The sequence below is a fragment of the Thunnus maccoyii genome, chromosome 7, assembly GCF_910596095.1.
Source record: "Thunnus maccoyii chromosome 7, fThuMac1.1, whole genome shotgun sequence".
Taxonomy (NCBI): Eukaryota; Metazoa; Chordata; class Actinopteri; order Scombriformes; family Scombridae; genus Thunnus; species Thunnus maccoyii.
The window spans coordinates 25,331,862-25,344,157 of NC_056539.1; the positions used below are offsets into that span (position 1 = coordinate 25,331,862).

The window sequence follows — 12,296 nt, forward strand, 5'->3', positions numbered from 1 at the left end:
AGGTGTTGTGAAAACACAGGCCTGTATTTTTCCAGTATTTTGTTTTTTTTAATTTCTATTAATTAATTTAAGAATATAATTGGCAGATGAAACTGTTTCCTCTAGGGCTGTATCCAACAGCAAATGTCATTTATTTCCCCCATTCATAAGCGAATGGAACAACAGAAACAGAGCAACTTATATTCATACAAATTTGACAAAAATTACTCATGAAAATGTTTCCTCTGTGTTAAACTACCAGACTACAGATGTAATGGTTGATTTCCTATCTACTGACAGTTGATTAATGTGAGAAATAGCATAAGTTTTGATGTAAACTATGGAAGTGGAAAGTTCAGCTTTCTTCAGGGGCCAAATGTTATTGCTGGATGGCCAGATTTGGCCCACGGGCTGCTATTTGCCCACCACTGAATTACATGTATGTCAACTATTTATTAGCTTTGTGGCAACATACCATAACATAACAGCCTCCAACACATGTAATCAGCAGTGGGCGGCCGGCCGGCAGTCTCATGTGTAACTAGTTTGTTGTAACCTTCTGTATACAGACGTGTGGTTGTAACAGCCTCCCCTCGCCCTCCCCTCACAATGTAAATCTCAGCCCAGGGGCTTATTCTCCTCTGTGACCTTTTCTTCTGTTGACACCAACGTCTTTGTTCCCAAGGTGTTTGGGATTTGTTGGCTAAGACATGTTCCTTGTGGTTCCCGCATCAATTATGCATAAATAATAATAACCTCGGACAACTGCTGATTTGCAATGACACTTTCATTACAACAGGAGCAGCCAATAACTCACTGGTACCCATTAGTTATTAATGCCTGGCCACGCCAGCTTTACTTTGTCATTTATTGCTTCATCTCTATGCCTTTTTAAATATTCAGTAACTGCTGTACCTACATTTACTGTCTGTGATCTCCCCGCAGGAGAAGGCAATAGCTTGTGGTGGAAGATGACCTAGTTATTATGGAGGCCTGGGCCTTGCTCGCCAATGCCGGCGTAGTCTATCATGTCATGTTCACAACAGAGCGTCAAAGTTGATCTTTTCTGCTATTTTGCCACATGTTTCACACTTAACATGACCTATAATGACCTATAATCAAAAGTTTACTCTTCTGTCAAAAAATCATGTGTGAATATATTATCCTGTGATGACTTAAAAATATATTCTGCAGATTATTTACTTGAATTAATGAATTCTAGAGACATAGAAGTCCCACTAGTGGATATGCTTTTAATTGCATCATCAGTGAATTGTTTGGATACCGTGCAACACTTGTAATATGTACATCCAGGTTTTTACAGGATCTGAGGACTAATTAGGCAAACAGAGTTCACAATCACTTCTGTCTGAACCTTTGAAAACCAAAATTATACCCTCTACTCCAGGAGAGTTCACTGTTGGACAATGAAGATTGTTACTCTGATGCAGTCTGTTTCAGTGACACTCAACATGCTTTTTTTCTGATGCAGAAGGTCAAAGGTGACACATTAACACCTGTCTTTGAAAAGTCTATCATCAAATATCCAGATGGCAGATGTTTAATTCCTAATTCCTGGTGCATCCATAATAATGGCAAGTTTTGACAGTGTGAGAGTGCAATGTGAGGAAATGTATTCCTTCATAGACAAACACAACACTGATATTAAACACAGGTACACACTTCCTAATGAAATAGAAACAGCCTCATGAGGCTTATTAGATACGTAAGTAGCAGATAAAGAAAGTTGTTTCATCATAATTTATTATTTTGTCTATTTTCACACCTTGTTCCCCCAAAAAACATATTTACAGGGATTATTTGATACCACCTATATAGTTTGTTCATATGATTCACTATGTGTTGGCTGATAATTATAAAAAGCCACACATGGATGAAAGCAGTACTGTTCACTTGACTGTTCAGGCAGCTTATCACACACAGTGGCCCTCAATGCTCGAGCACATAAATCACTGATGCTTTGATATTGTTTTAGGTTGGACACATAATCCAGATCACATTGTCTGTGTGAGATAATTTAATTTAAGAGTAAATTAATCACATTGTGAGATTTGGCTGTATATAACCGCAGCAGTTGCAATCTGCGCTGTACAAACAGCTGACCTGTTTCTTACTTTGCTCAGGTGTACTGAAAATGTATTAAGTGATGTTGCCACAGCCTCATTCTGTCACAATGAATGAGTGAATCTGAGGAGGAAGATGGAAATGACTTTACCCTTGTAAACCGTCTGCAAAAATTTAAAACAAAACAAAAAACAAACAGTTATTTTCAGGCAATTTTACCTTTTTTTTTTTAATTGTAAGATGACAGGAAATGAGGGCAGAGAGGAGGGATGAAACACCACAAAGGTCTCCAGCTAGATTCAAACTGGATTGCTGTTACATGGTCAGCATCTTAAACCGCTCAGCCAACAGGACACCTCCTCATCATTCAATTCATTTGTTCTTCCATTTCTGATGTAAAGCTTTGCAAACAGAGCTGGTGCCTTTGCGCTATGAGTATTTGTATCTTCATCTTTTTTTCCTATCAGACATTTAAAATCTCAACATTGAAACTCAGATATTAAAGCTCCATCACAGAATTTTAAAGAACAATGTTGTATGATCTCCTTTGATCACCTCAGCAAATTAAGATAATCAATTAACTGTGATTTTTTTCCCCCCATTTTGAGGTTTCTTCTGATCTTTGACATCCTAAAAACACCCTAAATCACCTGGTAGTGGAACATGAGAAAACTCTATGTTTTTTTTTTTTTGACAAGAACCTGAGCTGTTAACCTGAAATGTTGAGTCTGAATGTATGAAGACATCATGCATGTAAGGCGGCAACCAGATTTATACTTTGGTAATGTGTTAGCAACAGATGGGTGGAAGACAGATGAACTGTAACCATAGTATCACTGAAGAACCCCTTTACATATTGTATTAGCAGCATTCAATGGGTATCTATGACATACAGTATGTATGACAATAACGTTAACAAAATACCCCAAAATGACACCCACATTATCACCAAAAACTTCACTTTTTTGTTTGATCGTGTCAAAATGTTCATCATTCAGCTCAATTTCAAGGTTGAACTTAACTTTGATTAAATATCATGTAGATTTAAAATAAGCTAGTTTACACCCAGTTCACTTTTTTTTGCAAATGAAGTCAGTATAAATTACAGTCACTGGTTTCTCTGGGCAGGTTTAAAGCTTTGCTGTAGGAACTCTGTGCATCATCATGTATCTGCCAGTGTCAGTTGGGATGTTAGGAGGTTTTTTTATGGCTCAAATTGCTGCTGCTTCTCAGTCCAATTCTAGCATTAAGGCTGTGTTTTTAATTTCTGTTTTATTATAATATTCTTCATGATTGTAGTATTTTATGTTGATTAAAGGGAGGTCTGTCTGTATTATTTGTTTTATGTTGTTTGTCTGAAACTTTATGTTGCTGCCTGTCTTGGCCACGACACTCTTGCAAAAGAGATTTTTAATCTCAATGAGGATAAAATAAAGATAAACTAAAAAAATAAATTTAAAAAATCAACAATCACAGAGGTAAAGTAGACATTTTTATTTATTTATTTATTTGTTTATTTGTACAATTTTACATACTGTTGCTTGAGACTAATATAGACAGGCTGGCGGAGCTGTGGGAACCACCATCCAGGCTTTTCGCCACCTGTGCACAAGCACGCGCAGCTGCGAAGCTCATTATGGAATGGGTGCGTTACGTGCGCGCGCAAGTGTTTGCTCTTCAAATGAGTGTATTCCTCCAATCAGCAAATTGTATCGTTGGCGACGTAATAACACGAAAAGAAATTGTGTTCGTTTTCGATTCACCAGCATTTTTTTTTATATTGTTGCCAACATGAATTTAAATGAATTGAGTCCTTTTTGGAAAATATCAGACTCAAATTATAACACAATTAAGGATATTTTAAATGTATTTGCCGGCATACACCTGGCTTTTATTGCCAATTTCAGTTGAAGAATGCAATGCTTTTCTCCAGTTAAGATCAGGTGGAATCTGCTGTATTCAAATGTATTTTTTCTCCATCAGCTGTTACTGAAGCTTCAATAAGAACCTGACGAGCATCAACAATTTTAGTGTCCCTATAAATAAATCAAAATCACGCTCAAACATCTGACCTAAGTCTGTGAAGCAACGGAGTGTTGTGATATCGAGGTGTAAAAGATTTACAATAGTTCTTTCACTGATGATGAGGAAAAAATAGCAATGAAAATAAATGACTAGATCGGATATTCACTTATTTCTCCTCCTTCTGCATGTGTAGTCAGATTGCACAATAGGCTCAGATTCTAAAGATGAATAAAACACCTTAAAAGGCCAGAAAATAAAACGGATTATCTTGGTGTAAGAAGGTTCATCCTCCACCTCATTTAAGGGTTGTGATGTCTTCCTAAATATTTGTTATTTCTGATATTCCTAATGGAGAGTCAGAGGTGTGAGTTAACGCCCCCTAGCGGCCTGAATCTCGTCCCTTCCGAGGTGTTGTCAGCCCGCAGCATCACCGGTGCAACATCACACACACACACGGAGACTCTGCAGCTGGCTGCGGGCTCTCTTATCCGCTCAGACCTGCATGTGAGCTCCAGAGTTTGGCTTTAAGGACCTGTTTGTTGTGGTCTGAACTTGGATCTGTAACCACACAGGCCTCACACATGCTGTGATAAAAAAAAAATGAATAAGAGATGGAAATAACTGATAACCCTGTTCAGCAAGTGCAAGACTTTTGTTGTTTCCTATGATTTCATGTTTTTTTTTTCTTATGTCATATACCCCCGAAGAGACATATTAAAAAAAAAAGCTGCAGTTAATAATAATTTTGCTTTTCCAAATACACCTTTAGTCAAAATGACATTGCGTAGGTGTAGCCTGAAACTGACCTTTTGTAGTCTCTTTCACAACCGATTTAAAATGTCCTTAAACATAAGATGTGATTTTTAAAATAGCTCCTTAATTTACAAATTAAGAGTCGAAATAGGAGAGAAAAATATGATGATAGGAATGATTATCAAGAGCCTATTACACAGCCTACAGTCTCTATGTAACAATTTATTTTTTATGATCATGTTTTGATTAGATGAATAGTCAAAAACAGAGAGGATAATGAAGTGCATTGACGAGCTGCTTGGTTTGGAAATAAAATTAATTCAATAATAATAATAATAATAATAATAATAATAATAATAATTGTAGTTTGGAAGAAATGCCACAGTGACATTGGAAAAGCCTTTTGCATCATCAGCACCTTCTTCAGTGTCTGAGAGTGAAGTGAAGCAGAGAGAGAGGCTCCTTTCTCTTTCCCATGGGGATCACGTAAATATAGCGCCTATAACCCCCCTCACACACACACACACACACACTCACACACACACTCACACACACAAGCCCGATCACCATTTGCTGTTTGTGTAAAAGTGATTAGCCAGACACAACTGCGAAACTGTTACCTTTATAGTAGGCGAGCCGCAGAATATCGTGTAAAACGAGCCGAGCAGTGATGTAACGGTGGGTTAAAAGGTGTCTAAACTGTGACCTCCAGTCAGAGATCATTATCAGGAAAACAACCATAAATATACTTTAAAAAACAATTAGACTGTTTTATTATTTCCCTCCTATAAGCTAGGCTCACTCATATATTTTTTCACCGGCGTGTTTTTGAAAGCTAAATTATGATATTAATTAGATTTATATCAGTCTGGAAAAGTGTGTAAATATTGCGCAAATAATCAGTTTGTGTGTATCTGCAATATATTTCAGGATTTACATAATAATCTTCTTACCTATAGAGCTTTACATTTCAAATCCATATAACTTTTTTTGTAGAAATTCATTATTATCTTTTATAACTTTGGCAACAATTCTCATTAAATTAAAAAAAAAGGCAATTCCCAAAAATCTCAGATGACTGTTGAGCTTTTGCCGTAAAAATATAATTTAATTTTCTGTGTGTTGCTCGTCAAATGTAATTATTATAATAGACTTTTAAATAAAAATGAAATATAAAGAGACACATTTAAAAATATTGACTTTTAACATCGTGTAAATGTGATGATATTAATTGTTGAGTCTAAAAAAAATGACTTACATGATAAGACGACTTTCCTTTGATGTAATAAAAATTTCTAAAAGCCAATTTTATAATATCTGCACGTCAAAATGACATTTTCTTTTTATGCCTCCACTGCGTGACATATTATTTATGTAACAAGAATATTTTCATTGTTCTCATTAAATCTGTTGTCAAACCATTTTTGAATATTAATGATGAGAATTTTGAATTTTAATTCTTTCTTAGATTTATTTACAAATAAATTCAGTTTACAACACAATATAGCTACATAGAATTACATATATTTGATTTTTTTTTTATTATAAACAGACTATTTTTTTTTCAGAGCTTTTTGTGTCTTGTATGAAAAGGAAGCCAAAAAAATTGTGTCCACTTGTGTCTTGAGCTTCCAATACAAAAAGAAAATGTAAAATAATTATCACAGATCTCAATCAGGAACAAAACAAAACAAAACAACAAAAAAAGACAGGTAAAAGTCAAACAGGTAAAATCATTCTTCTTTTTTTTTTTTTTTTTTTACAAATATTTACAAATATTACCTGTACAGAAATATCTCCTTTTTCTTTTTTTCTCTGTGTTTCAACAGTCTTTACATGAGTCCAGTGCTGCCTATTGATTTGTGCTGTTCACACTTCCTCCAGTGATAATGTCTCTATATAAAAATAAGTTTGTTTTTTTTTGCTTTGTTTAAGTCACTGTGAAGGCCATTTGGACACTGCCGCCGCCGCTGCTGAGGGTAAAACGTGTCCAGAAATAATATTTGAAGGTACACTGAGGATGGGAGCGATAGCGGCTGAGGTCCGGGTCAGAGAGAGGGACTGAGCGCTCAGAAGGGCCGACTGAACGGTCACCGGAGGCCGCAGGAAAGCCTGAGCGGCGCCCGGTGAGGACGAGGAGGCGCTGGAGACCCCGATGATGTTCTCTATACTGAACGACGGTCTGTTGGACGGCTCTGATTTGATCATGGACGCCGTGCTCAGACTGTTGAGCTGCAGTTGAAGGCTCGGGCTGAGCTGGGAGTTGAACGCTTTTCTGCTAAGCTCCGCGGAGGGCAGGAGAGGGACGCCCGGGGGCAGCATGGGACCTACAGGGGGGATGTACGGGTACTGCAAAGCCGCCGGATGGGAATATGCAGCCGGGTGGATCCCGTAGTGCCGCCCATAGGGCCCCCCAAGGCTGTACGCCCCGAAACTTTGCATCATGAGAGCAGTCTGGTCCCTGAGCATGTCCGGCTGAACCCGCTTGAACCTTTTCCTCCTCCTGAGGAAGCTGCCGTTGTCGAACATGTCCTCGGAAGCCGGGTCCAGGGTCCAGTAGTTGCCCTTGCCGGGGTTGCCAGGTTCCCGGGGGATTTTCACAAAGCAATCGTTGAGGGACAAGTTGTGGCGGATGGAGTTTTGCCACGCCGGGAACTTCTCCCTATAATACGGGAAGCGGTTGCTGATGAACTCACAGATCCCGCTGAGGGTGAGCTTTTTCTGCGGGCTCTGGAGGATAGCCATTGTGATGAGGGCGATGTAGGAGTACGGCGGTTTTACCAGGCTACTTTTGGGCTTCTGAATCCCACCTCCCGCCGCTGCGCTCCCTTCGTGACCCTCTCCCTTTCCGGTGCCAGTCTCTCCCTCCCCGGAGCTCTCGCAGCACGGGCTCCCTCCGCCGGACCTCATCTCCTCTTTCTCCACCTCGATCTCGTCTTCCACCTCCTCGTCGCCTGCTTCTCCTCGGAGGTCGTGCAGGATGCCTCCCCCCGGGCTGTCGCAGTCGCTGTCCACCCTCTCCATGCACTCATCGTCTCCCTCGCCCACCACGTCGATATCCACGTCCTCTGCTGTGAGCACAGTTTGGCCGGACATGTCGCTGGCTCTTTCGCTGCCCCCAGACAGGGTCATCTCACGGCTTACTTACACTTTTTTTTTGTCTAAAAAAGTCTACCGGAGCCAAAAACAACAGAGCAGCCGGGTGAGATGGGTAGGTGAGACTGGCGCGGTCAGTGCGCACACACGGCGTCTCTGCTGACTTCTGGTCGCCCCCTGTCAAGAGATCGGATGTCTCCCACAATCTAAATGCGGTGTAACCGACAGCAAGTCAGTGAAGCCAAAGAGAAACTTCAACTTCTACAAATATTTCTCCACTCGGTAAGTGAGCAGGCCTGTGTAAAGCGACGCGTCTTGCCTGGAAGTTGTTTGGAGGTGGTGCGACTTTTTGCGCTTCGGCGTCCTTTCTCGGCGCGTATATTTCCTATAGGAGCGATATTTGGAGACGCAAGTCGAGATGACACATGCTTTAAAAGGCCGGCGCTTTTAAAAGGACTGTCTGATAGATTACTTTTCCCAGTATAAGATATACTATCAGTGCAGGACACGTGGTTCGGTGACGACAGACGCCCCCATCTCGTCCCTCCCTCCACCCTCCTCTCCTCTCCTCTCCTCTCTGTTAAACCATGCAAACTGGAGTTGTTTCATGGATTTGTCAACAATGGGACATCAGCAATGCTGCTTTCCGCTGATTTCTGTGTTCGTCCGTCATAGACCATTTAACGGTGGCAGAAGGAGGAGGAGGAGGGGGAGAGAAAATTGGCCTGCATGATTGAAAGATCTGATGCGCATTAACATGGCTGCGTAAAAACAATCCAAAGCTTTAACTTTGCTCGTACAAACTGTGTTGAAAGCTGCAGAATGAAAACGACGACAGCTAAGTTTACTGAACACTCCTTTAAGTTTATTAAGTGTTTTTTTTTATTCTTGTTTCACAATTTAATTTAACTAAGTGTCCGTGCATGCTATTTTTTTTAAAAAAATACTTTGTGGAAGATAATTAAGGATTTTTAAAAATGTAACGTTGTTTATTAGGTGCTGAAATGCATGACTTGATATTTCCAGCTTTATAGCCCGCCATGTAAATCAAAGCTGCGAATGCAAAGCATGAATTCAAGTCTATTTATTCCCGCAGGATTAGCCGAAGGTGGGAAGAATATTGAGCAGCAGCAACACCACCACCACCACCACCAACGACAATGAATGGAGAGAATAAAGAATTTCCTTAAAGAGTTTGGAAGAGGTGCTAACGACCCCGATCATTGCATGTTTTTACATTTGAAAAAAGTAGGAAATGCGGCAGCGGGTGAATGCAAAGAGAGCATTTATTCACAAGCATGAAGGTGAGCGCTGTTAGGCTGCTCTGAGGGAGAGGATGTCGGATCCAATACAGAAGGGGTGAGAAGATTTAGGAAAGAGCAACCATTCCTATTTCAGCTAACGTTCAAAGCGACTAATATTACTATCTTATATAGAAAAAAAAATGCACAGTTAATTAACAAAATATGGAATTAAATATATTATGATGTGCCACAAGCGATTAAAACGTTTAGTTGATTTTTTTTTTTTTTACCTTTTAGCAGGTTAATGAAAATATCTATAATCTATAATCAACACCTGTCTGTTATTTGCGACAAACGCTTTATTTGAATAAATGAAAACATATAAATTAAGATATTATGCAATTAAGGATTATTTCTCAGATACAAGCTGCTCTTGTCAATTTAAAAAAAGGTGTGAGGTAGAATCATTTTAATTCATTACACCTGCATATAATCTGAATTGTAATTATTATTATTATTATTGCCATAATGACAAATGTCACCCCATTAATGAAATATTTAACATTAATTACTTAATTCGCCTGATAAAAGTAGAGTTTATCCTAACAAAAAAAACAACACATTTTTATGAATTCATTTTGAAGCCGCTGTTGTTTTGTGTCTTATAGTTTAGGGGAGTAAATGTGATCCTTTAATTGCCCTCAGCAGTGCGAAGAGGCGCTGTTTTCTGCGCCACCTCTGACACCTCCGCTGTCGGGGATGAAAGTGGGATTAATCAAACGCTATCATTAATAATGCTCGCGCGGGTCAAAGGAGGGAAACGCGGTTTCCGATTAGACTTGCCTCGTGTTAATCTCTCGGTGACCTGTGTGATCTGCAGGTCCGTCAATACGCGCTACTTAGCAGATGAAGCCGGAGTCTGCATCAACTTTCATCCCGATGACTCTCATGCAGGCCGAGTGCGCACTTTAAGAAAAAAACACGTTTCTCTTTCGTTCAGGCCATAAACCTGGAAATCTGTTGACGGTTATTTGTTTGGGATATTTTATTCAGATCGAAAACTTATCTGAACAAAGACTTTATGGTTCTCAGTCAGTGATGCTGATTTGACGCGTTTCTTCATAGCAACAGAAGTCCATTGAAGTATTTTGGATATTTAGAGACGTTTTTGTGTGTGTGTGAATTGTTCTGCGCCCTCAACAGAAAGGTTAAAATGACCAAACCTCTTTTTTGGTGCCTTTTTTTAAAAAAAAGTAGCAAATAATGTTTTATACCAATAAAACAAGAAAGCTTAATGGACACTTTTTCTTATTTTTAAGGGCTTTTAAGGAATCAAAGGGTCGCTGCTTTAACGAAACTGTCCCCTCTCTCTCTCTCCTGTTGTGTGTTAGTGTGTATATGTGTGTGTGTGTGGAGACAGGTGCAGCCAGACTCCCTTCCTTAACCAAAAAAAAAAAAAAAAAAAAAAAAAATCCCAGAGTTGCAGTGTTGTGTGAAAGGCGGCGTAACTGCTGATATAACCTGCCTGCAACAGCACCGAGAGGGGGTTTCAAACCCGTCCTTCCTGTGATCTTTTGAAGCCTCATAAATCCGCTTTTATACCTCCGCAGTTTGTTAATGAAATGTACGTTTTAAGCACACATGCACGGCTTAGCGCGACAAAACCTTTTAGTATAATAAGCCAACTCGCTCCGGCATGAAACCATTAGTTGGGAGGGGGGGGTGGGGGGGTTGGATGGGTGGGGGGGGGGGGGGGGGGGGGGGGGCAGCACAGGTGATGGAGAGGAAACAGTCTCCACATGTGATCGCTGCAAACTACCAGCAAGGTCACCGAACAAATAATTGTGATCATAATAACGTGATGCTCTGTTGATTCCTGAGGGGGGGGGGATCTTATTTATTTGTTTATTTTTTATCTGCTGTATACCCCTCTGTCTCTCTCACACACACACGGGGTCAGAGGTCAGGGTCACCTGTATAGACTGGTGGGGTGTCTGTGCACGCGCAAGGACACTTCAGCATTGGCGGATGCTTGAGATTTGAACCATTTCTACTGTTGAAGGATGCTCTCTCTCTCTCTCTCCCTCTCTCTCTAAATTAATGAATGAGTGTGAGAGATACAGAATACTGTTCATTCAAACACAAACAAGTGGGGACATTTTTCACAGGCGTGTTTCAGGTGTAAATTAAATTGTTTTGAGACTTTGATGGATCGGTTTCCCTCATTTTTCTGCTTCACAATTTCAAAATAATGGAAATTATTTCAAAGGAAATCTTAAAAACTGGAGGGAGAGTGTGCATTTTCACGTGTTTTCGAAGGTCACAAGATCAAATATGAAAAGATTTGAAAGCATTTCATTTGAAGGCTTTTTTAAAATGCAGTTTGTATCTTTACACGATCTACAGATCAAAGGCTTTCAGTGGGAAAGTCAGATTTACGCGAAATGTGTTTGCTACGATTAATATTAGCGTACAAAACCTTAATAATTACCATAAACAGGTGCATTAGCAGCTTTCACTGTTTGGAAACATAAATGATTACACTGTCTTTTAATGTGTGATGGACTGAAGCCCTTCACAAAGGTGGTTGGTGATGTTTTTTGGCGTTTAATCAAAAGGGACTGTTCTTTTTACGCATTTGATTTCCTAGTTAAAAAACGCGTTTTTAAAGAAGACTATTAGGTTTCAGTATTAATTTGGTACATCTCATGTGTTTTTTTGGTATCATTGCAGACACAACCCATGTTTAAATCTCTGCCACTCATAAATTCATAATTAAAATCTCCATTAACTTGAAAATATTCGCGTTTGCTCTCCATTCACACTGATAAAACACGAGTTTAAGCTCAAAATACAAAGACGTTACGTCATGACGAATCTAAACCCACAATAAACTGCACCTTGCTTGACTCGCATGCTTCCAACGAAACCAGCTGTTTGTAAAAACAGATTTTTTTAAAGGCACCTCGTGTAATTAATTAGGTGAGTTGGGGGCAGCAGCCAGTAAAACGATATGATAAATTAATGGCATTGTTAGCGCGCCTGTAATTACGACCATTATGTTAATTATTTTACATCAGTGGCCAAATCTTCAGCTTGTCAGATTTAATAAAA

At 39.5% G+C, this 12,296-nt stretch overlaps 1 protein-coding gene across 1 annotated transcript; it reads right to left on the reverse strand.

Annotated features, from left to right (window-relative positions):
• Positions 1 to 6,345: 6,345 nt before the first annotated feature.
• foxd3 (forkhead box D3) lies at positions 6,346 to 8,374 on the reverse strand. Its single transcript, XM_042416765.1, has one exon. It carries the CDS (start codon positions 7,972 to 7,974, stop codon positions 6,778 to 6,780), a length of 1,197 nt encoding a protein of 398 aa, XP_042272699.1. The 5' UTR covers positions 7,975 to 8,374; the 3' UTR covers positions 6,346 to 6,777.
• Positions 8,375 to 12,296: the final 3,922 nt, after the last annotated feature.